The sequence below is a fragment of the Mesitornis unicolor genome, unplaced genomic scaffold (assembly GCF_000695765.1).
Source record: "Mesitornis unicolor isolate BGI_N332 unplaced genomic scaffold, ASM69576v1 scaffold25961, whole genome shotgun sequence".
Taxonomy (NCBI): domain Eukaryota; kingdom Metazoa; phylum Chordata; class Aves; order Mesitornithiformes; family Mesitornithidae; genus Mesitornis; species Mesitornis unicolor.
In genome coordinates, this window is record NW_010162161.1 from 72,924 (window position 1) to 99,688 (window position 26,765).

Here is a 26,765-nt window from a genome sequence, read left to right on the forward strand (position 1 = left end):
CTTCCTTTGCACCACCAACTAAGACTGATTTTTCGTGTATATCAAAACAGTCCATCATCTCACTAACAGAAGCAATACTGTCTGCTGTACTTCTTCCTCTGTTTCTTCAGCCAGATACTCCCTGTCTGGGTCTAGCCCAGTGGCACTGCTCCATCAAATCAATTAAGCCAGAGAGGGTTTCCACTGAAGTCAATGGGCCCTTCTCTCATACTTAAATTTAACACGTGCTTAAGTACTTTTCTGGATGGAGGCCAAAGCCTCTGTGAACTGTTTCTGAGGCAATAGCTGCACCTAACTGTAAATCCTGGCTTTCCCACTGTGGCTTTCATTTGAGTTTGAAGTACAAAACTGAGTTCCAGCCTAGCAGACCTGTAATGTTAACACACAGTTAGATTAATTCAAGTTTGGTTAGCCTGAGGAAAGGCCATTCCATTTTTCTCCACCTTGTTCCCTGTAAGAACATAATGACAAATGAAAGTGAAATATTTCCATGTAAAGCTACCCATGGAAGTTTCCAAGAGTAACAAAAATTAATAGCTCATGCTCTGCAACAGAATACCTTTTCACACACATGTTGTGTCAACATTCGATGTCTACAACCTTTTTTTTCTGAAACTGACCTCTACAAAATGCTTTTGTACTTTAGTTTGTACCACTTTCAACTCACTCGTGAATTGTGATCTTAGTAGGAATTTCAGTCCACAGCCTGGCATATCTGACAGGTACCACAGATTCCTGAGGATCTCTGTCCACATGCATGTGTAGCATCAGCCGACAAAAAGAAGCCCGGAGGTCATAAGGGAGGCTTTCATCAGACATACATCGTAGGATCAAGTCTACCGACAGCTGTGCAGAAATCTGGTTGATGGCAAGATATTGGCGGTCCAGGCACATTCTTGCAAAGAGGTTCAGTTGGTACCTTAAAAAAAGGTAATAATACATGGTATACAAAGAAGCCAGTTGGAAATGAAACAACATAGCTCCGAATCTCACTTTACAAGCCTGATGTCAGTCTTTCTGATATAAATCCTAAAAAAATAACAAGAGTGACTTTGCTAAGCAAGGGATCAACTTGCTATTAAAAATGCTAACATCAGGCTCCAGCCCCTGTGAAGACTGGGCTGCCTTTGAAACTCAAAGGAAGCATTGTTCAATGGAAGGCTGAAGCATGTGGACTATTTGTTTTCAATCAGCATAAGACACTGTTCCATGATCCTATTTCCCCTCTGATTCTCAGGACACTCCTTCCTCAGAGCCTACCTTGCTTCCAAGACAGCATAATCTAAAAAATAAAGCCCAATAAATAAAAGGTAAGAGGCAAAATGATAAAGAGACACGAAGAGCTGTCATTAGCAAAGGAAACTCAAGATTTGTCTGGAATAGACAGCAGAGACTGTGATACTTGTTACAGGAAAAACTTGAAACAAACTTTTAATCCCAGTTTCTGGCATGAGCTGGTTTCCTTTTTTGATATTTGGCAAATGAACTGAATAAGAACAGCACCAGGCTGTTTACAATTATGATAGCACCAGAGAGTTTACATTTTCTTCTATTTGAATACTCAGTTTTACCTGTAGTATGTAAGGACTTCTAAATCAGCTTTTGTGCCCTCCTTTGCCTCCTGAGCCAGGTGCCTGATGGCCTTGCCATGAGGCTCCTTGTTACTGTCAATCCAGTAAAGCCACACTTCCTCTTCATCAATGTCATCCGAGATGACTGGGCATTCCAAGGGATTGTCCATTTGTGTCGAAACCAGCCTGCAGACACAAACCATTCACAATGGAGCTACTAGCAAACTGCTACAAATATAACAACCGAGCAGACAACAAAAAGGTATGTTCTGATTGTGGATGCTCACTTGGTCTGAATGAGAATATCAGCATTCCCTGGGCTCAGCATAAACTTGCAGATGAGTTCCTGAGTTACTGGTATTGCTGTGGTGTTAGATACACAGAGGTCTGATAGATAATCCAAGAACCTGCAGTCAAAACACAGATGTAACAGAACATGTGCCTTAAAATGCTACACACAAACACTGCAGCATAAATCTCTAGCATCCATCAATAATATGCTCAAGGGAGCATATATCATGGGATTTATCAACATACAATCTCTGCCAATTCACACTATTGCAACTCACAAATGATAAGGATGAGTAATAACTTTAAGAGCCACCCTGAATGGTGCTGAACAATCAGTCAGAGAAAGAAAAGAGTACTATCCCAAGCGTGATGCTTCTCAGCAAATCAAAGGCCAAAGAGTTGTGCCAGAACTTAAATGCAGCCTGAGGCTGACACTGTCTTAAGTTTGGTTGGCCAGGGAGCTCCACTGAAAGCCCTCACCCTTGTCAGGAACCAAAAGCAAGAGCACACATTCTCATCCATCTTTCCCATCAGGTAACACACATCTTCCTAACCCAAGTAGCAAGGAGATGTTACTTGTGGTGGAGATAGCCATTTGCCCTCTGAGGAACTCCACTGCACTGGAGGGGTTCACATCTCCACCTTTTAAAGATGCCTTTTAAAATCACAGCCAACAATTAGTACAGAGTGAAGATCTGGCAGGACCTGAAGGCAGGACCACTGTATTCAAAGAGATCATTCCACATAAACCAGAAATAGCAAAGCTTTGCATGGAAATCAGTCTCCTATGAATTTGTCTCCTGAATTTAGGTCTTCTGATATTTAACAAGCTTCAGGCTCAGGCTTTCCTTGCAGTTCAGACATTCAATAGGTATTTGCTTCTTGTCTCTCTTTCATACTGTATTAACAGTAGTCCACATTGCAGCCTTTGCCTCACTGGAATATAAAAAGGACCTCTTTCCACTATGTAGCTTTTTCTTTTCATGACATTCGTAGGAGCGGTCTATCTCCGAGTCCACCACTCCTTTAGGAAATGTAGGTAAAACCAGCCAAGACAGTCAAGTGCTGGTGGGGGAGCAGAAATGAGCACACACACACACACAGAGACCATATACTCCACTTCCTTAGAAATTCAGGTTAAAAATTTGACCATCTACGATCCCCCATTCAAGGATCCAATAGTTTGAATCTCTATAGGTGATCATCCTACCAGAAGGAGTCAGAAAATAATTTCTGTGATAGCACAGACCACACTCCCCACTGAAGTCTGGGAACTGCAAGCGATGAGTACAGAAAGCACTTTTAGTATACACGTAGGAACAATCTTACCCATCGTTGAAACAAAGTTTTTGTAGCAACAGGTAATTAACAGTGTACAGCGATATTGCAACATAAAGGTAATATTAAGTAAACAGCATATAATTACATAGAATTCTGGGGGAGTTACCTAGTTGGAGCTAAAACTCAGGAAGGTTTTAAATTTTGTCACTCATCTTTTAGTACATACTGCCACAATTCGTACTCACACAAGCAGTGCTGCAAAAGTCTGTGAGACTCTCCCTGAAAATAAGTGCCATAAGATCAAGCCTTTACTGTTCAGGCTGCACCATCCTGGCAAAGTGTATTTTTCAAACATTAACTGCTCTTGGACTTCAGCTGTAAAGAAGTGAATGTACAGCAGGTGCACAACATAGCTATGCAACAAATACTATGGCATCCTCCACCACAGAAACAAGTGACACGAGATTGTCAATAAACACTAGGACCCTTCAGCACTGAGAAGGAGCTGATATCATGCAGTTTCCTCTTAGTACTGACCAGATCCAATCCAGTTTAGCATGGGAGAGGCAATGGGATTACCAAGTGGCAAAATGGCTGCAGACATATAGAGAATAATTGAAGCAGTGAAGCACCAGGGTCTTGAGCAGTATCCTTAATCACCAACAGAAAGATGTAATGTATTCACAATTACATTATTTAGCCTTCAGTACATTAATTTCTTATATTTGTAGTACTTCAGTAATTTTAAAACTGAAAATCTGATTTATTTATTTTTTAAAAGGTAGATTTTCCATTTTAAAAATCAATTTCCTTTATATTCTGACCTAAAAAGCTAATAAAAAAATTCCAACTGAGTGAAGTTCAAGGCCAGAATTTTTTTATCTGGAACAAAATCTGATCTAAAATACATGTTCACTGGGATCTTCACTGTCCTAAGCCCCTTTCAGGTCTGATCTGGAATCAGGACCTGCAGGAAAATTGATATTAATAAAAGTTTAGAAAAATCAACATCTGTGAAATTTGCACCAAGATTATCAGCAAAAACAAGCGGCCATTTCATAGAGGAGCTGAAGAGTTGTGAGAAATTAAAATTTGTGTTTGTTTCTCTCTGCCCCAATCTGAACTAAACCCAAATTTTCAGAAGTGACCTGTAATGTACAAACCTTGCTTTTCAGAAAGTTCTAGTTCTGAAATGCAGATATGGTCAAATCCCAAGAATTACAGGTATTTCTGATATTTTCTAGCATGACACTACGTGTGTTTTTTTGTCTAGCAGGTCAAAAAAAATTATACTGGGAGAAAAAGACAACAAAACAATGAATAGCAAGCAGATTCACAGCTATTGCAAATATAAAAGCCTATCAATACAGAAAAAGAATGTTATGTGAACCACTTCAAACCTTGGCTCTCGATTTCTCCTGAGTAAATTAACAAACGTCTCTATTTCTTTAGCCGTGATGTGTTTCTCTAGCAGTTTTCTGTTGTTGTGCAACAAAGCTGTGATGGTGTCTTCTGCCAGGATATCATAACCAATCTGGGACTGCATGACGCAGAAGTTCTTAGCAATATATTCCTGAAAAAAATTAAAATCCCCATGATGACCTGTTAAGCAGTAATGTTTTTCTTTTAGAAACAGAAGCATCCAGCTCAATTAGCAATCAAAATACCCTCAAAACTGTCCTCTCTGAACTGGCCTGAACAAAAGAACATCTGAACACATAAAATATGTACTGTAAAAAACAGATTCAATATAAGGAATGACTAACCTTTCTTAGTCTTTCATAAACAAAAGGAATGAATCCATGACAATACATACAAAATTCAAGAAATGGCAACCATTTTTTAAAAGGGAAAACCAAAAGGTTTTTATAACTTTTATGAAGATTTCTTTCTTTCCTTAGCCTTCCCTCCTCCCTCTCACCCCCTCCAAGACAGACATATTTCAGTAAAGCATTAGAAAGAAAACAAAGAGACCACACATAAAAGTTCAATCTTTCATCTCCAGCCCCTTAAGTCCTATAAAGTAAGTGCAGTTTTTCCCCACTGTAATGTAGAGAGTGCTCAACATCATGTTCTGAAATACCTCTTGCGTACAGTTTAAACTCTTAGGAAGAAAAGGTGTTTTAAAAAAAAAAAAAAAAAGACACCTTTTCCTCCTAAGAGTTTAAACTACTTGCTTTCTAAAAAAAAAACAAAAGACGCCTTTTCTTCCTAAGAGTTTAGGAGTTTTAAGAGTTAGGAAGAAAAAGTGACTTTTTTTTTTTTAAAAAGTTGTTTAATCTCTTAGGAAGAAAAGGTGTTTCTAAAATAAAAAAAAACAACCACGTTTTCTCCTTAAGAGTTTAAACTACTTACTTTCTTAAAAAAAAAAAGAAAGAAAAAGAAAAAAAAGGGACACTTTCTCTTCCTAGAAGTATAAAAGTCTCCAGCAGTGGGAAATCAGGCTACCTGAGAGAATAACCTCCAGTTTGATTCCCTGCCATCCCTCCACAAATATTTAAGCAACAAGAACATAGACAGTTTCGCAAACTTCCCACTTCACAACCCAGAGTCCAAGAGCATAATTTTAATATAGGAAAGCCCATGGATAAAGCAGAGGACCACAGTCTCAGTGTGAGCCTCTGAAGGTGTAAAGTGAACTTGTGACATTAATTGCTGACAATTAATATAAAAATGTCTACAAATCAAAACCACTGCTTTTCAGCATAAGGCAGTGCATGACAGTGACTTCTTTCTTACTACTAACCTACACAAAACTCAGTTCTTTCACCACCTCTTAATACAAAATTATCACTGAAATGAAATGCAGAGAGCAATATCAAACCTAGGATATATTATTATGGAAAACAGAAGGAAAATTATCTCGAAGACCACTGACCTGGTTCTTCCTGTAGTCCTGCTGGGAATGTCTGAGAACTCTGTAACATAACCGTAACATGTATTTGTATGGGGCATATCTCTGGTCACCTAGGTCTTCAAGTCTCAGCATCGAGCCTTCACCTTTGTCCTTAAAAGGAGCTTTGAGGATCCCAAATATCTGTTAAAAATCAAAACCACTGAGAATAAAAATCAAACAAAAATTTTTGCTTAACTTACAGCAGTCAATGGAAATGTCCTCTGACAGGATCAGCACAGGGGCCTTATCAACCAAAGTTAGAAGGGAATCACTGCACTAACATGTAGTCATATGTAGATGCGTGGGGCACATAAACAATCTCAGACATTACCGTTCTATGCATTTAGCTTTACATTTCCCACCAACTTCATTGACATTACTTTCTCTTGACTGCTATCCTCAGCCTGAAACACTGTAAGTTAAGTGCCTTAACTTGGGATAAATTAAAGATTAAAAAGGAGGGCAAATACTGACTGCTGTCCAGTTTCATCCTTTTCACTATTTTTTTTTTAATTTCAGTAAGCCACTTGAAGAGAATACTGATTATGATTTACATGCAAGTTGTTCTTCATACAAAGTCAGGGATCCATAAAGGCATCAGAATTTTTCATATAAGGGAAAAACCTGCAGGACAGACCATGTAGCAAGCTTGTTTCAAATTCAATAATCGTTTACTATCAAATATAGTCTTAAAAGTCATCAGAGTCACAAGAAACTAACAGACAGCAGACTTGGCCCCTTGTGCTTCTATCTTAGTTCATAGACTAAGAGGAGAGCCTTGACTGATGAGCATCATACCTACCCAGTCCAACCAGGCACAAACCCAACATGGCATAAACAAAGTTCCCAAAAAATACCATTTTCCCCAATCACTCTCTCCTACAATCTGCTTGTAAACACAAGCAAGCTATAAATACAGTAGGACATACCTGAGCCAATATATTTTGTTCCCTCATTAATTTTTGTCGTTCCCGGTTTGGCTTGGTAATGACCACATCTAAAACTTCCTGCCCGTTATTAGGCACATCAGCAACAAAGAAAATGAGATCTTCTAGTAACTTGGTTACAAACCTAGAATGAATAGACAAATCATTATTGTATACAGCCATTCAACACTTGCTAGGATTCATTAAGAAAATCACCTTTCAGAACAAGCTTTATCTAGTGCAATGGAACTTCAATCACTGCAAAGTTAAGTTTGACATGTACTTAAGGATTCCAGGCTTCAGTTCAGCAGAGGCTTAAATCCATCACAGGGATGTTTACCAAGGCATTAAGCAACGACCAGGGGGAAAAAGAGAGAAAAATACAGGATGTTGGATTGATGCAGAGTATTCAGAAATCCAAAATCTATACCAGCTGGCCTCAAGGCCCAGTAACATTTGAAAGACACTCTTATGCAGGCTAGCAAGGATCTTTATACTTGATCATGGACATGGGTCCATGAAACAAGATGAGGGACTTACTAAAGGAATAAGAACATATCATCACTAGACATTTCCCTACTGACCCAAGAAACTATTGAAAAATGACTGTATTTGTTTCACTTGCTCTTTGCTACACAAAAGAAGAGCTGGCAGAAGCAAGTGCTAAAAAGGACAGAGGCAGTAGTAAATCCTTCTCTCCCATGTTCAGAAAATGCAAAAAGAAAGAATACTAGCATGTCTCCTACCCTGGGGAAGCATCATCTGAATTTGAACATCATCTAGTCTATAATTACTAAACCTGTAGGCATGCTATGAAAGTTGCAGAGAGTTGCTCAGTAGATTTTCAAAGTCATCTCTGGGAGCCAGACACAAAGCTTCCATTACCACAAGAGGGCTGGGCTGTTCAGCAAAACTCTCCGAGTGAGCTTTACCTTTAAAAGTCTCAGCCCATTGGTGGAGAATAGCAAGGTCTCCCCCAACAGAAAAAGTAGGAAAGGCAGATGTAGGATGGAGAAACCAGAAATAAACTGCTGAGATCCCTACTTACCTAAGCAGAGAGGTGATAAGAAAGGGGAAAGACAAGAGTGATTTTTTCCAGAGGAAATCACAGGAAAAAACAAATAATGGCACTATTCAAAAACCACTCTGAAATGTTTTACATATGCGTCGTACCAATGTGTCAACATCAAAACTTGACAATACTGGGTTGCAGTGACACAGCAGTGCAAGGCTAATATAGAGATGTCACAACTTTATTATGTTGTATCCCTCTCTGGTTCAACTCAATCGTGAAAATGGCCCATCAGATTTTCAAGGCTGAGTACCAACATCTAAGCCATTACAAATCTGCCTGTTAGGATAAATCCTCCACCTGGTATTAAATCATCTGGCCTAATTGCTACTGACAACTGGCAGCAAAAGTTCAGTTTTATCTCCAAAATTTAACATTTTTCAGAAAAAAAGCTGTATATGATGCATGGTGGAATAAAAGTTATAAATTAACACTGCCAGAGATGCTGTCTAATACTCAGTTTAACCACAGACAGCTGAAAAAAAAATAGTGAACTACATCACTGGCAATAAGATATACTTGGCTACACTGTACAACAAAATCCCTTAATTCAGGGACAAGCGTGAAGAACAGACATCCTAATAGCACTGCAACTGAAACATGGATTAATAGAAAGGGTAAATGCCAAAATTATGTAAAGTAGGAAAAGAGAACAGGGAAAAATAGAAATAAGAAAGGAAAGGGACTATTGGGACAGTTTATCAGTGACTCTGAGACCTCCTTCTACTGCTCTTGCAGTATGAATATGTGGTACAGTGAACTCCACATGAACCAAAATTCCTGCCATGCTGCCCACTGAACAGAGGGCTTTCTTGTACATGAGAATCAAATGCAATGGACCCCCACATTACAGCTTAGAAGTGGTTTATCAAAGGAAATTAAGACAGACACTTCGCATTGCCCCAGGAGTTACCCATTTATTTATGTGGCCAGGGAGCAGAGGAAGTGCCGTTTACCCCCATTTTACAGATGAGAGACACAGACCAGCCTGAGGTGCAGCAAGAATGCTCTAGCAGAGGTGAAATCTAAACCCAGGCTAGCACACTCAGCACTCAAGTGTCCTCTCCTAGTTGCCTCTATGTAGACATGGATGTTACTAACTCACCTACTACTGTCATGTCATGATGTCACGAGTAACCAAACACCAGTTTAGGCAGGAAAAAACTAAAACTCACTAACCTCCTTTCATTCTGCGTTATTGTTCCATTTTCCAGCTTTTTAACAGTTGATGCTAGAACCTTGTTTGCATCATTGGCAAAGTCCAAGTCTCTGACCTCAGACAGAGGAACTGATACAATGGCAAAAGCTTCCTTGTCCTCTTTTGTTTGGCACGTCCCAATCTGCAATAGGTTTTGGTTTAATATGGGTAAGCAATCCTTTTACCTTTATCCTAATTACAATGCATATCTTATATGTCAGAAGTGAGATCAGCAGTAGACAACTTCAGGAATGAGGTTGGGATTTCAACCCCAAGATATATGTGTTTACCTTTAACATCACAGGCCTCTCTTCATCAGTATCTATTGGAATGCTGGTACTAGTGACCCAGGTGTTCGTGCACAAATGCCTCAGTCGGACGTAAGAGTTCCTAAAGGAGAACAAAACAAACAACAGGTTAGATGGATCACTTCTGATCTGAAGTGGTCAAGGTGGGATGCAACACAATGCATGATCATGACAGGAGACTTGAGAGCATGAATCACACCAGCCCCTCATAGTAAAAGGGTGAGACCTAAAAGATTACTGCAGTACCCTTTTCCCTTGTCTCCTCCTCGCTCACCCAGAACAGAGCTGCAACAAGAACAAACAGCATCTTGGGATTATGCAGGATGCCATTTTTAAGCTTTTACATAAGCCTGGGTGCAAAGTATTTCTTCAAGAAAAAAAATTAAAAAGAAAGGTGCTACAAAATCTCATCTGAATAGAAATACATTTCATGAATAAAACCAATTCTTATTATTTTTTTCCTGCAGAGTAACAAACCCCTTCAAACTGTCACAGCATAAAAGCCACAAAGGAAAACTGACCATGGTTTCACAGCTTCACCATTGTGATCTGCAAAACCTTGTTCCAGGGAGCAAGCATTTACAGTACCAGTTCTCAGCTGAAAATCAAGTGAACAAAGAGCAGACATGAGATTCTTCTAAATTCTTTCCATATGAAAATCTGTGGCATTATCAAAAAGCAGAGCTGAGAAATCAATTACAATTTTTACTCTGAATTCTACTTTTTAAATATATTCACTGTGGTCTTCATTCACGCGCTCCTTTTCATGCTGATGGGCTTTGAGTATTCAAGTAAGCAAATTATCTGGCAAAACTTAGCATAGCAGATACACTTCAAAGCTGCATACATCAGTATTTGTGGGTACCCAGCTTTAAAATCCACCCACATAACTACTAGCCCCAAGTGTCTGCATGCCCATTCAGTCACAACCAACACCATGTGACTTATCAAGCCAATCTCAGCTAAGCAACACACTTGAAATTTCAAATATTCACAATTAAAACCCAGGAGCCACTTGCTGAATTCATTTGAATAACAAACATGTTCAGTGGCATCGTGATCTGTCAGGGAAACAGAAGCCCAGCTCACCATACATGTAATTTTTTGGGGAACAAATCAGTTAGATCTATCAGCAGTACATTTTTTTCAAACAGCACAGAGGGCTCAATTCTGTCCTCATATATATCATAGCAATATTTAGCCCATTATTTTTCTCTTCACAGAGTGTCTTTAAGTGTCACTTGTTTTATCCTTATAATTATTTTACCCAGTCACAGCAGCAGTATCATGTTTTATACATCCCTGGTTTATCCATGAACACTCCTCAAATTTTAACTGAAGGATAATACTTGCTCATGTTTGATTTTTTTCTGCTTGACTCACCAGCATAACACTAGGAAGAAGCCCTGTCAATGGAGCACTATTTTTTGCCTTTTTTTCTTTCTTTTTTACCTTGGAACCAGGCAATCAGCTCTCTGAAGAGTGGTGGCATCCAGTTCAAAGAGAGATGCGATGTCATTTCCATGTGGCACAGAGACCAAAGTATACATAATCTTCTCCCCTGCTTGGCGTTTCTTCTTTGAAGCAGGAAGGTCGCCGTCTCTCTGCTGATTAGGCACAAGGGTTATTTGCTTGCAGTAGGGCCCATTATAAATTCTCCAATTACGTTGCGGACAAGTAACACATCTGAATTGTACTTTTTTTTTAACATTCCAGTAAGAATGCACCATGACTGGCTTTGGAGTGTGTAACACAAAGGATGCACTTTGCCCCAGGCACATGGTGTCTCAGGCAGTCATTATAACAACAGCAGGTCACAAGCTACAGAGAGACTTGAGCTCTGTATACATTATTACTTGACACCTACAACTTCAAAAAAGCCTGTGGCAGTTGCAGACCCTTCACTCCCAACAGATGTAACTACACAGCACTGGTTTGGAAAGGGCCAAAGTTAAAAGAAGAGAACTAAAGAAAATTGGATTTTTTGAAGAGAGGGAATTTAAAAAGTAAGCAATTTCCCTAATTCCACTGTTGTTTTAAGTTTGCTCTTTTTTTCCCTCTCATACAGTCAGAATCATGGCAGCAGACTTTCCAAACAGGAAGAGCCAGAATAGCTGTTCCACTAGGATCAATCTGTCACTGGAAGGGGGACACACAAGGCACCAGCTAGATTGTATTAGAAATCTTAGCACAGGCTGAAAACGCATCGGAGGCTGGATCCAACACAGGTCTGAGAGTCCTCACTGAAGCTGGAAAAGTTTGCTCCCTTCAAGGGGCCTAGCTTTCAGGTGACAGATCTACAACATTGTGCTGGCACCTCAAAAGAAGTGTGCAAATCTCAAGTGGTGATCTTCCTCCTGCCATCTGCTGAAGGTCTGTGGGAATTTTGTGAATCAACACCCCTAAGCATAAGCAGTCATCTTTGTCTTCAGTAACCTACACACTTTCATCTTCACAGACTCCAAATGCTACCTTCCCTAAGCACATATCTTCGCTTGAAGGACCAATTCAGAGTCTGTGTCCATAACCACACAGCAACCAACAGAATTACTGGCATAAGTAAAAGCTGCTCCTCTGAGGTGCTGAGTTACACATATTACAAAAGACTAATAACCAATTAAGACACTGGCAGCCCAGAGCCCTTCACGTACACAAAATGTATTATGGGGGAGAAGGAAAAGACGAATGAAGAAAGCCAAAAGAGAAAAATCAAACTCTGGAAACCTGAAATACTATTAAAATGATTTATAGCGCACCACTAGGGCAGAGATGTACAAAGCAATGTAAAGAGGCTAGACTGTACTTGGTTTGCATTAGTACCTTAATTAAAGCCAAACTATAAGGGATAATCAAGGGCAAAGCTTTGATTATTCATACTGGCAATTGAGATTAAGCAACAAAATCAAGGATGAGTGAAACTATGTAAGAAATAGCTAGTTACCATCTCATTTCAAGGCATTTTTTGAATCCTTCCAAAACATTCATTTTCTCATTATCAAGCCTAAAAAAATCACACCTTTCCATCCCATTACTTCTATCAAGGATAGAGGCAGCAGGAAAAAAACAGGAAGAAATCCTCTCAGGAGTTTTTCTTAGGCTCATCTAGTCATCAGAGTATTGTCACTAGTTTTTGAGAAAGGCGTGCTGAGACCAAGAGGAACCATCGCCTGCGTCTTGCACAAGAGTCAACTCTTATCTGGCAGTCCTCCCATCATTCCATACCTCACGCTCAAAACTATTATACAAAATTGCACATAAAAACTTAACCTGTATGCAAAGATTGAGAAAATAGCCAACATTTTTGTGATTTCTATACATGTTTTGTTTTACAAACTCAGGATTAGACTCAAACTGGAAAGACAGGCAAACTATAAGAGAATCCTCTTAAGAACTTAATAGGTGTGAGTCAGAGTCTAACAAATTTCCAAACAAAAACAGAAAAGTGAAAAAAAATTCAAGAGGTCTGTAAAAGGATAAATAGCACAGGATAGTCTAGAACAGCATCCAGACTTTCTGATATTTCCTATAACTTGCATCCAAATCTGGTTAGGCTTTCACAGAAACTACCCACTCTACTATAATTTCCAAACTGAAAAGGCTGGTATATGAAAAGGGAGAACACTTCATAATTTTATGCTTTTTTTTTTCCCAGGGGCTCTGGGAAAAATACAGACCAAAATATGAAACCGTATTCTGTTCTGAGGGTTTTTTTTATACTCACTCAGGACATAATGTCTGATCATCTCCCATAGGTCATTAAGCATGAGTATGTATGCACATGTGCAGGTTTCCATGGCAGAAGGCAAAGTCAAAGGCAGGTCTCCTGTGCCTAAGCAGTTCATGCTAACTACCAGCTCTGCGGAGAAGTCCATCCTGCAGTTTGGGGCTGACTCCACTCACTCACTAGTCTCCCCAGCAAATGTATAGATGCTACTGAGCAGCAGAGTTGGCTCACCAGGCCTAAATCCCACCAACCAGGCTTGGCAGCTGTCAAATCAGACTTGGCATATGAGCAAGAGCTGGTTTTCTAAAAAGAAAGTCTACTTCAACGGAGGGCAAGACAGTGTCTGTAACACTGTTAACTGCATAGCAAAGCTTAGCTAAGCAAAATCAGACCTACACTACAGCTGTACAGTAGTTTCAGACTGGACTCCTGCACAATCCTCAGAACTCTCCCTATTGTGTTATGTTAGGATCTCAGACACGCCTCACAAGCCCACCTGGATTATGGATGTTAATAGCTAGTTAATGAAAAAAAAACATGTAACAAGAAATGACCCTGAGCTCAAAGTTCTGAATACAACTTGCATATAAGGAGTGCATGAGAGACAGAGCAACAGTCATCACATATGAACATACATGGATTTAAGTACAGAGTTATGTCTGAGTGCATCTGCACGTGTCTCTGTGTGTGAGAGAGAGAACGCACACACACTTGCACACAGAACGTTTCTTATCATTAATTAAATTTACTAAGCAATCACCAGAATCTGCACTTAGCCTAGCCATTACTGAATCAGCAGATGAGTCTATATGAAGATGTGGAAAGAGGGGAAAATATTAGACTATTTCAAATTAATTAGACAATATGATCAGCTCCAGAGAAGCACTGCATTTCTAAGCAGATGAAAAAAGATTATATTTGCTCAGGTAAGAAATGTATACAATGCAGTCAGCAAAACTGGATTCAATGAAGAGAAGTGAGGAAAAGAACCATAAACGGACTCAAATGTAGAAAGAAAATTCAACCTAAAGCAGTATGAAGAGGAAGCCAATTAACAGTTTCAGAGATAGTGGTGATGTGGTCAGTGACAGTCAAGGAAAGCACTCTCAAGACTTATCTTTGAAAAAAAAAAGCAAGTGAATTACATGCTAGGAGTATCAAGAAGTGCAAGAACTGTGGGTAAAACAATATCAGGAAATAGTAAATTCACTGAGGGGGGAAAAACAGTTTTGATTGTCCCAAACTACTGACACACTAGTGACAGGCTGTCACAACTGAAATCAGATACATGTCCAAGGTGAAGAAGGTGGAATCACCTCGCTCTGTCGTGCACTGGTTAAATCGCTCAGAAGGATAAAGGAAACACACGTTTAGCTCCTCTTCTGCCTGGCAGGAGTTGGACCTACACCTTCCAAAAGAACGACCCAGTCCAAATACCATAGTCAGCACACTCTGCCTAACAAAATTTAAGTGTTCACCTGAGCAGAGAGCTGGTAGTCCCCAGTTCTGCAGCAGTAAAGTAAAGCACACAACTCAGGCACAACAGGATTTTGCCAGGAGAGGGAACTGAAAATACCCTTACCATAGAGCCAGCAGCCAGGACACAATTCCCAGTGGGACTGGTCTAGGAAAGCAAAGGCTGAGAGTTCAAAATAGGAGTCCTACTTAGAGAAAACAAACAGCCATTTTGGCGAGGAGTGGAAATACAGATCCAGGCTCACAGCAAAGTCCTGGGCTACCACCACTGAATTGCAGTGCATCATACCAATTTTTTAAGAGTTTTAAAAACCCAACACAGACAGAATACAGTGTTTGCAATTTGAAGGGCAAATGTATATAGAGGCATATCACATATTGTAATCAGAGACAAAATAATCAAGCCCATCAGATAGCCCTTCTTCACCGTTTTTAATATAATTTGCTAGTTACTGTGACCTATCCCAAATCCCCATCATTCATCTCAACTGGGTATCATACCTAAAACTTGAGAGATTTGCATGGACTTTTGTTTATGGAAGGGCCTTAATTTCAACTGCAAAAAGCAATACAAAAACTTGATAGACCTGAAATACCTTTTCTTTTAGAAACCCAATCTACAATTCCAATTGGTGAAGACATCTCTTGTGGCATAGAGACAGACAAGGATAATGCCCTTCTTCTGAATGAATACATTAAGCTGCACTACAGATTTCAGCAGAAATTAAATTTAATAGCAGCCAGAGTTCTGAAAATGCCTGTTAAATCCAGTACAATGTGGTATCTCAATATGTTAACCCAGTTGAGGAGGCTTTTACAAAACCAGCATTTTCAGAGAGCAGTAATGCGAGTACAACTCCATAGGTTAGATGATTTAAAAAATTCTGTATTAAAAGAAATCCAAGTAAATTAATGGCCAGTCTTGCTCCTGCATGTTACAAAGCCCTGGCAGACAGCACAGCAGTTAGCCTCCTATAACACCTTCACTGTTGACTCATTTGTGAGTCATCGCATTTTTAGCGGAGACATCACGTTGCAATTCTGTTGTTGGGAGCCAGAGACATTCTGTAAGAAACAATGTATGCGCTTTCAGAGCTGATTCAGACCTGTGTGCAGCGGCAGAATAATAATAATCTGCTGGCATCCGTGTCTCCCCTTCTCCCCCCAGCCTCTCAAGTGGTCTTGCTGCTGGCTTTATATAAGCAGCCATTTTAAAGCTGATGATTTGTCTTTTTTTCTTTTCTCCAGATTGTTTATTGCCAGGTTAATTCCTAACCAGGCCTTTTAAAAAGGAAAAAAAAAATCAATCAATTCCCCAAACCTATTCAACTTATTTAAACTGCATCACCTGTGTCCCACATTATAACATTTTAATTAAACAAGTTTAGTTGCTGGAAGGTAAAATACAAAAAGAAATTAATTTACAGTGTTTATCAGAAAAAATATCGCCTAGGTTGGAAGCAAGAAAGAAAACTTCAAATCTCAGAGTTGTTTGGAATTCATAAATATAGATAAACAGAAGTCAAAGGAGATACATCAAATTGCACGTCAAAGTCCATGATAGAACCATCCAACCTCTTCACAAGAAAAGTAAATGCATACCAGCCTCAATCCTAAGAAAAATCTCCAATAATAAAAGCCAGTGTGGAACTGGTTAGGATTAAGTGCACTCTCATGAAAATGCATGCAAATGAAGGTACCTATCCAAATAGCCCTTAATACAAAGTCGCTAACAAATGCCAGGTTCCCAGCTGTTCTTGACATTTCTCCAAAGTTTATAGCATTCTTCTGGATGCTGTGCATTTCTGTGATTAGAAATAATAAGACTACTTTGCAGCATAAAATATACCAGTTTCAGATTTAATGGGAGCTGTAATGGGAGCAGACTACTCCGTTTTGATGCACAATACACTACAATCTCCTAGACTTCAAGAGATGAAGAGCCTTTTTTTGTTAAAGCTTTTAAATCACAGAAAGGTCTTACCATTTAAAAAAAAAAGTTCTGAAAGTTTAGAAATGAGAAAAAATGTATAAAGAATATTCATCAACTCATTGTAGGGCCAAATTTTACTAGAAATAAAAGCAGTGTTTCACAAGACAATTTGGCTGGATTCTCAAGAACCAGCCCATAAATGAGCAGTGGACTGCAGTCCAAACACAGCTTTAATGCTTGGAAACAAAAATCCTAGTGACTTCCAGTAATATTTATGTTCTCCAGAGCCAAAATCCGCTGACTTTTGAGACACTTAAGGCAAAGCAGAAGAGATGCACTTCGGCAGAACCCAGGTGCCTATGCCCACTAATGCACCACAGAGAAATCCTTCTCCACCGCTGCTTCCTAAAATTCAGTTGCCTAAGCAACTGTGATCAGGACTTGTAAACCAAGCAGTGAACATGCACAAGAAGCCCTATGGCACATTTAGGAGTGAAGGGTTGGCATGAAACACACACATGGCTGTACTGCCTTTAAAAACCCAGGTGACAAAAGAGCTGGTAACTTTTTATCCATCAGACAAGTAGAGAAAAGAAAAACACAGGCTGCAGGCTCAGTTTCTTCCTTCAGTTGAAAGGATTCAAGTATCAAATATATATCTCCCATTTCCCTGCTACCCAGACTTCAAATTTTGCTGGGGTGCATCTACTTCCACCTTCCCCTCTAGAGCAGATTTACTTCATGGGCAGTATTTCAAAATTAATTGCTTCAAAAGATGAAAAAGAAGATCCCTTTGCAGTGAATCAGTTAGGCAGACACCTGGCAGAAGAAACACTAGATGAAAACCACAGAGCAAAGAAAGAGTGCGTGCTCTAGATTACGTGCATATTGGATACAAGATTGATATAGCTGGCCCTGAAAAAACTCCAAATATTATAAGATTCTTGTACTTTTGAGGGATAATTCAAAACACTGCATCATTGTAACACAAAAGAAATTCCTGTGCAGGGATGTGAAGGTTTTCTGCTCAGTTGCTCAAGGCCAGAATGAAGGCTTAGAATAGCCATTGCTGACTTGTGCTATTTTCAACCATTTCTACCATGCTAAAAGTGCCTATAGGCTTGGATTTACACGGAGGTGTTACCAAATGCTGTCAGGAGTTCTTTCAGAAAACATTTATCACAAGAAAGTGATGACCACATTAACTAAAATTTCCACAGAGACATCAGTTTTGATCATCAATCAGTTTTGATTAAATTTTCATTGGAAGTATTTGTCTAATCTAAATTATCTGATCAGGTTTTTTGGTCAAAACCAATATCCAGGAGGATTAAGCCAAACTGTCAGAGAAGTCACTTTAACATTCATGTTCAGATTACTCTTGTGCCTTTTTCATTACTCAGTCCAGGGAGTATTTAACTATTGAGATGAACTAGAATTGCTACAGTGGGAAAATCTATACTATAACTAAATTAGTATAGTGTGGTACAGTAGGACTGGATCCTTGGTGACAAGGACCTAACATCTACCCTATACACATTTCATAGGTCTTACTTCAGACTAGCTGTAGTCTGGTTTCCTGGGCTGAGCAGCCAGGAAGGGTTGGAGCACAGCAGATACTTCCCAGAGATGTATGTATCTTTTTGATTTCATCCAAAAGAATACAAGTTGACACGCTCTGAGATTGCTTTGCAAAGTGAACTGGAGTGCCTTAAATCAGGAATAACCAGGAAATCAGATTAAGAAGTGCCGTCATGATGTGAACTACCATGTTAATGCAGATGCGCATCTATGAGACAAGCTTGACTGTTCGCAAAGCAAGAGCATGAACCCGAGCATTTCCAAGCAAGCATCCTACTCACTAAGATTTTCTAGAACTTATCTCAATTTCCATTTGAAAGCTCCAAAGGCTCCAAATGTCATTTCAAGACAAAAGAGAAACAACTGGTGGGACTTCTGTATTTTCATGAGAGAGAATTATCATTTCTCTGGACAGCTCAGCTCTTATTGCTATATTACCATTAATATCAAATACAAGGGAAGATGGAAAACCAATGTTGCCAATTCCTACAAAAGTCTCCATTTTCACTAAAACTGCAGTCCTGAAGGCATGTGATTATACAAGAATCTTGGGTTTCATTTCATGGAAAATAAAACATTCTTCTCCATGCAGAAGAAAAACTTGAAAGCATGTCCTCTAAAAGAGCAAAAAGCCAGAGGGCAAATAGAAAGAAATTAAACTTTTTTCTTTTTTTTGTTAAGAAGATCTTAGCGTTTTCAAGGCAATTTCATGAATTTGATAGAGGAATGATTCTTTTTTGGACTATTTGTTGTCTCAGTAACAATAAAATTCCCACAGAGTTTTAACTTCACTTCCTTCACACATGATAAGCTACAACATGTCTGGCCTTGCCTCATTAGTTAGAATTAGCCAGCACGCTCTTCACATTGTACAAGGCAAAGGCTGTTGCCTTCTAGGCCAAGGGCATAAGGCCTTTGTCCAACCCACTCACACTGCAGCAAGGACAACTTGGATCCTTGCGAAGATGTCATGCTAGAGGTGCCTGAAGTGTGGCAGGGCTCAGACTAAGCCTGTGCCTGAATATCTGCTTGCATGTATTCAATACAGGCCATAAAAGATGTCTCAGTGTGTTCTTAGATTTAGAGCCACACTTGACCGACAAACATGTCCCAAGGGTGTTTGTCTCCACTAGCAGAGCCTCTGTTTCGTTATCAGCACATAAGAAACCAGACTTGCTTGTCCGTGGTTTTCTTGCTACAGGTTTTGCCATGAAGTAATACATCTGATTTGAGAAGAATTCATACATTTCATATCTGCAGTCACCAAGCAGAACAGCTTCCAACTAATGCCAATTTGATGCAGAATTCAAAAGTTTCCTATCATTTGTCTTACACAAGGGAAAACTTTCTGTAACACCAGTACTGAGTTGCACCCTAGCTTATGAAGGTTACAGAAAACAATCCCAGCAGCCGTGACATCTAAGTGAAAGGAAAGCTATAAAGGACTTTCATATGTTGGGCTGCATTGGATTAAACATACAGTCTTTCCCACATTATGTGCAACATATAAATTCCACTTACCAAAGCTTTTCCTTCATTATTACCTTCTGGATAGTGTGGGTTAAGCTGGAAAAGAAAAGAAGTCAAATATCTTGATAGCTTTTAGACATTTCAGAATTGGGGGGAGACAGTTTGGCTCAGTTTTGTATTATGCATCCACCCTGCAAAAGGACAGTGGAGTATTTAGAACTGGTATGAGAATGAGAGCATGAGAATTACTGATTCCATTTCTGACTGACTTAATTGGCTACGTCCTCACTTCAAAAAAGTGCATCTTGCAATCAAGCTTGTTGACTCAAGAGAGGACTCTCAAATAACCCAAACCAAAAAAAGAATGATGAAGAAAGCACAGACAGTTACTAATCTAAATATAGCAAGTTACAGTCACCCACACATGTACACATGCAACTACTTCAGGACTGACCTTAAGCAGAAATACTGAGATAAAAACTAATATGCTTCACGTCTACTGAGATTTTACAGGAAGACAGTGAACTCGAAATAAATACATCTTTGAAACAGGATTGGCATTGCCACTATAGACAAGTGTTTAATTATCTTGTGATTCTGTTTAATCATTAATAGGAATATTTTCTATGTAATACCAGGATTATCAAGCATTAATTAATAACTAAAGTAGTATGAGAAGCTTAGATGAAAGACACTATATAATTGTAAAGTATTATTATTTAACAGTGTTTAATATGATTTTGCTTTCGACAAGGGAAATATGTAGACTAGAAGATGAAGGATTATGTAGGCAGATATATACTCAAATAAACAAACACACATACACCCACACACTGGCTGCACATGAAACCTCTCAAGATCTGACTTATATAACGAAACAATTTTGTCTCAATATTTACCATTTTCTCTGACAGAGGATATGCCTTCAACGTGTCGAAAATGCTGAAGTGAAATTATTAGTTATATAAGGTTTTTAAGCAATGACAGCATGTATACATCTTACAGATAAATAAAGTCATTTTCTTGGCTTGAATTTGGCATTAACAGTGTGGAAGAGCCAAAAATTAATTGCACAGAGCAAGCTGAATGAATCCCAGTGAAACCTTCCAGTATCACATAATTATACATCTAACATTACACAATCAGCCACTGTGAAGAGTTTTTATTACATTTATAAAGTTTTTATTAATACTGTATTTATATTTATATAGCTTAACCCAAAAAAGCCAGCTCCACTTGACATTGTGAGCCTGAAGAAAAGAGGAAAACTTTTAGATATTCCTAAAATTGCCGAAAATACCTTCCCTCTGTGTCATGTCTTGATGTGCTAATGCAGAAATCACCAAAGGTTTATTCTCCTGTCTTCATTTCAGTATTTTCACTAGCCACTGTGTTACACTCACAAATCTAATTTAAAGATCCTGCTTTCCACCCTGTATTGACACCTATCTAAAACCTTGTGTTTTGCTCCTCCACGACATTCTCACAGTCTCCTAGCTTCAACTCCCACCCACTTCTGTTATATAGCAACAGGAATGGGAGATGAACACTGAACAGCAGACAACTAGAAGTCATACATATATACATACGTGTAGGTATATATATATATATATGTGCCACTGTTTTCATATTGTTTGGGTTTCTTCACAAGTTCTCACACTTCTTTAAAGCAGCATGACATTTGTTCACCTGACACCTTAAAATAATTCTATTCTAACAGCCAAGCTGAGCTCTCTACCTTTAGTCCTTCATCAAGAATAGAGGAAATTACCAGGCAGTGCTCCTGAGCCAGGGCCACACAGAGCAACCTCTCCGCGCAGGTGCAGAGAAGGGACAGAAAGGCTAAATTCTATCCTACTTTCAGATTCTGCTGGTTGTAAGCAAGAGAGAAAAAGCCTGGGTCATCTCAGGTTTATCACTAGACACAGCACAGAGAACCATGCACTGAGGACTAGATCTTCAAACAGAATAAATCTATAATGTCTCACTGAAGGGCCCAAGTGAATACAGTTGTCTACCCTGTATGAATTGGGTCTTGATTTCTGCTTTTTTTCAGCTGTTTGCTTTTGACATAATTATGCTTTGTAAAAAAAATATATAGCAACAACAGGAGAAACTAGGAAAATCTCTCTCCCACGCCACTTCTTACCTACTTTAAAAATGACTAAACAGATTGCCCTCAAGTTTCCAAAATAGTTCACTTGTGGACTGAGGCTGAGGGAGACAGAAGGCTGAAATGAAAAATGAAGTGCATCCATAATGATGGTTTTTCTTGCCTCACTGTAACAGAAATAACAAAACAAGAAAGTTTTGACATGCTGACATTAAACCGTAAACACGGTGGAATGCAGTTTTAGAGCTGATGTTCATGGCTCCATTTTCAGCTGTGCTGAGCAGCTGCCACTTTCATTTTCATTTCAGGTGAGGTTGTCGGTGCAAAGCATCTCTGAAAATCAGAGTATTAGCTATTATCCCATACTATATTCTCCATATAGAGAGGCATAAATCATACACTGTTGTATGCCATATTACACCCCTTCCAAGTCCTTTTCAATATCCAAGTACAGCAGAATGAGCTAAGGACACAGTGACAGTCTTAACACGCAAAAAATCTATTGTTTTCTCTGATTTATGTAAGATCACCACTGTGTTCTTCAATAAGCCTTCAAAACACAAGAATCCTTGAAAATAACAACATTACTATTTCTTTTTCCTTGTTGCTAATGAAATCAAGTAAAATTCTTTACAGGCATTTAGAAAGTATGAATACTATGCTAAAGTGGGCCCCCACTACAGCTCAACAGTCTTCAAGCTTTTTTGTGCCATTGGATGTGTTGAAGTTGCAATGTTACTGAAGAGCAGCTGAAATACAGTACTGTATATTTTCCTAAAACACCACTGGAAGGTGCATGCAGTCACTACGCAGTAAGAACACGATGCATTGCAAACTATAGAGCTCAAGCAAGTGTGATTGTATAAATCATTATTATAAGAGCTTCATTATATGTTATCTTTTCAGAGTATATCTCCAACAGCTTCTTTTCCAATGCAGAATAATCTAGAAATCCTAATCCTCTGCCGCTTGCTTCTCAACAATCTTAGGTGCAGCCGTTTTTTACCTTTCCATGGATGGGAAAGAAAAAGGCATCACAAAATGAGAGTTCAGCTTCCTCATGACTGAAAACTAAACAATATCAAAGACCTTGAAACTCACATCATGTTATGGCAAGGTCTTGAGACTCACCATACACTCAGCCAACACTCACCCATTATGTAAGGCCACATAACCTGAGTAAATGGCAATTGTTATACAGTGGTAAGGGAAGTACAACCTGCATCAAGTAACACAGACCACATCAGCAGAGAATAACTAGGGAAGGACAAAGGAGAATTCACAGCAGTGGTGAACTGGCCACCTGACAGTCAGTGTGCTAGTCCTTCGCTCCGCAGCCACGCAGAAGTCCAGCTCTACCGTGGGGATTTTGCAGTTGGGCAAGACTAAGATAACTAAGATTATTGGACTAAGCTCCAATAACAATGATCTGTGACACCACAGACACTTCATCATTTTCAGTTCCTTATGCAAATGAACATGCACCTTCCAACCTATATAAACTCTCCTACACTCCATAAAATGGGGCTACTGCATCAACTTTTAGTTCATATCGCAACACCATGAAAGAGTTTTATTCCCACGGGCTAACAGTGCACACTGACTTAGGTGCTGCACAAGGTTTTCCTTATGCTACGGTCCTATCAATAGGTAAGTACAACTGCAAATGCAATCTGCACAGTATAGTTCATAGGAAGTATCTGGGACGTCAACTTGTCTTGGACACAATTTACTGGGAAGAAGAGAGATTGGAAGCAGCCTAGTAAACTTGTCAGCAGACAAGGACAGTCAGTGCCGTGACAAGATCACCACCACCACACACAGATCACGTTTTTAAACACTAAAGTAATTTATTACTTTGGCATTCGTAGAAATATTTGCAACTACAGAGCGGATAATACATTATCTAAATCTAAACAGAACGTGCATTTACTTGCACACTTCTCTAAGAAGCCAAATTCCCAACTCACAATCTACACTAGGTATCTGCAAAAGCCTGAAGGTCAGGATTAGCATTGCAGGTGGTACTGCTGGATGTTTAAAAATTGATGTCTCTTAGATAGATTTCATGTTCAGCCTTTGTACGTGGTGGCATGTAAAAAGAGTAGATGTATGAATGCATGCATATACCAATATACTCATACTGTGGGAGCACCAGAAGGCCCCCAGTAGAAAATATGTGTGAGAAGCACATAATAGAAGCCAGCTTTTACAGGTATAAAACTGAGGTACAGACAAAGTCTTTAACCATTTCTAGTTAAAATTATTTGGAAGGGCAAGGAATCTCATTCCTGAATTTTTGCCTAATGCCCTCATAATGCGATCATCCTCCTGTAGGGTTTGCATAGTAGGAAAATAACATTCACTTATGCGCGTTTGCATGTTCCTTCTGGTATTTGGCGCGCAGAGAATGCAAGCACCCTGCTAATCCAGAGAGGTAGCCTGTTAGATCGAGAGCCAGAAGTCCCAGGCTTTGTCACTTCTACTGACGACCTCTCTTACTGATTAAAGCTAGTCAAAGTTACATCTTAAAGTTTTCAATACATAAAGCTTTAACATTGCATAATATCCTGAGGTTCTACTATTGACCAGAACAACTTCTCACTAAAACGTTATAATTAATTTCATTTTTTGCATCTTCACGTAGTAAGATGTGCTTTACTTACTCAACAACTGAATTATAAACCTCAGTCCATGCTGTGGTCAGTTTGAAGTCTCACCTTTACACTGAATGCTGCTTTCCCAGAGAGAGGAATGCACGGGAAGTACCTAAACAGGCTATTTTTGGACACTCCTAATTAAGAAAGAGAGACAGCACTATGGGGAAAGAAACATCCATGCTGATATTAATCAAATTTTGTTGACTAGGTAAAGGATATTTTAAACATCTCATCACGGAAAGAATTAGATTGTCAAATTTCAGCTAAATGAGCATTTTAACAACTTGGTTAAAACCCACGTTTATGAAGGAAATCCTGACAGACAAAGAATAAAAGGACCTAATTCAACACAGGCAAACAGTTCCCATTTCATTTGATAACCAGCCTGTTAACGCACAGTCTGTTACCCAACCAACAAGGGCAAGTGTTACAGGAAAAAAAAAAACACCACAAAAGAAAATAATCCACTTCTCAAATCTTTCATCTTCATTAAGCTTGCTTTGTTCTTTGTTAATGTCATACTGATTAGCTTTCGATAAATCTAAAGGACTTTTGCACAATTTCAAAGACTTCAGTGGTATTCAAAGGACTTTTGTCATCTTATTAACTTGCTGGAGAAAGACTGGCTACAACTCTGCCTCGATAAACCCCACAACACTACCACAGCATCGGCACAAATTCCTGATAATCATCATCTGAGGAAAGTTTAAAAATCTTAAAAGACTTTTTATTTCAGGATTGTATTTTTGCTGCTGTTTTGCTTATGAGCTATGTTTTAGCAGATCAGACAAGTTTTCATGAAGTGCTGGGAGAGCAGAAGCTTTTTGCCTGCTTCAGGTCCCCCAAGCAGCACTAGCAGAGTGAAGTGGGCAGGGGCAGCTATCCCTGCGTGGGGGAAATACCTGCTGGTCAAAAACTGGGACAAGAATCAGCTCTGACATCTTCCTGTCCAAATTACTGGCCCTCATCTTAAGAAAAAAGGATGGGTAGTCTTGATGGCATTTTTAGCTGCTGCATAAGCAATGGCAGGCCAGTGCTTTGGTATGCCTAAATCACCACTGATTTAAAGGTCAGCTACGCATTAGGCAGGAGAGAGTGGTGACTGGGAAATCCCTTTGCTTTTACTGTGATCAAGGGCAGAGAACCTGACCACCTACCGATGCCTGGTGCTCGGTCCCACACATCCATATCCCATTCTGCAGAGGAAGTCAAAAGAAAGAAAAATGTCTAAGAGGTCTTTTAGTCTAACCACAATGTTGGGCCATAACCTCAGTATGAGCTTCAGCGGCTCGATGCCAACATGTGCTATATGAAGAAGCATCCTCATCTCTTCAAGGGTTATGTTGTAAACATTAATATCCAATATGCCTTTCAGTGGTCCTCCCAGGAATCGCTAGTGATGACTGAAATAGACGTTACTGAAATTTCAACCATTAAAAAAACCTAACTAAAGCACACACAAAAAACCTCTACAACAATAAAAAACAAACAAGGGAATCCTTCTAAACCTCCACCAAGCATCAAACATAAAGAGGTACAAATATAACTGAATAAAAGTTACTTAAGTAATCTTAAAAAAATAAGCAAAAAAAATGCACTAAAGAACAGAGCACATGTCTACATTTGCTGCTTTGGAACACATCAAAATGCAATACCAGCAGATGATGTATTTTTAATAGCAGAAGCAGTCCTTATAATGACTAAATGACAATAAATGCTGCATTGATGGCTTCACACTTCCCTTCCTCCTAAAGCTTGTACACGGCTCAAATGCAGCTAACTACAGAGAGGACTGAAAAAGCCCAGCTGAACACAGGCTCACAGATCACTGCTGCAAAACTTAGTTGACTGGGGGAAAAAATCTGAGATCTAGATTTCCAAAGGTATTTGCACACCAACAGATGCCAACGTTGTTCCTAACTTCCACCACAGTCAAAACAAGTCACGTGAAGAAATTTATCTGCATTCCCAAGATTTTTAAAAACCTTGGAAAATCTAGCCCTGGATTTTGCTAAATGCTTCTAACTCTGTCACTTTAAAAGCCACATCCAGGTCTGCGGAACAGGTCAGACTGGCTCTGTAAATCAGTAATCCATCACCCTCCTCCTCCTCTAGTCTTTGGATCTCTTCCATCTCTTCATGCATAGCTGTAAATTATCCTTCACTCCTTACAGAGGTTTAAAACAAAAACCACACTCCTTCTATGAGCCACTGAAAAACAGAAATAAGGCTTACGGTGCTGAGTTCACCCTGCCACCTTGGCAA

At 39.2% G+C, this 26,765-nt stretch overlaps 1 protein-coding gene across 1 annotated transcript in view; it reads right to left on the bottom strand.

Moving 5' to 3' along the window:
* Positions 1–26,765, bottom strand: part of ITPR2 (inositol 1,4,5-trisphosphate receptor, type 2) — a gene marked incomplete at both ends in the record, with an annotated part of 112,632 nt that overhangs the window by 59,322 nt on the left and 26,545 nt on the right. Inside the window, 10 exons of the mRNA XM_010193547.1 lie at positions 668–919; positions 1,572–1,757; positions 1,859–1,978; positions 4,544–4,716; positions 6,022–6,180; positions 6,969–7,110; positions 9,217–9,377; positions 9,526–9,625; positions 10,996–11,147; positions 19,779–19,823. Of these exons, the coding sequence (XP_010191849.1) occupies positions 668–919; positions 1,572–1,757; positions 1,859–1,978; positions 4,544–4,716; positions 6,022–6,180; positions 6,969–7,110; positions 9,217–9,377; positions 9,526–9,625; positions 10,996–11,147; positions 19,779–19,823 (1,490 nt within the window). The remainder of the gene's footprint in view (positions 1–667; positions 920–1,571; positions 1,758–1,858; positions 1,979–4,543; positions 4,717–6,021; positions 6,181–6,968; positions 7,111–9,216; positions 9,378–9,525; positions 9,626–10,995; positions 11,148–19,778; positions 19,824–26,765) is intronic.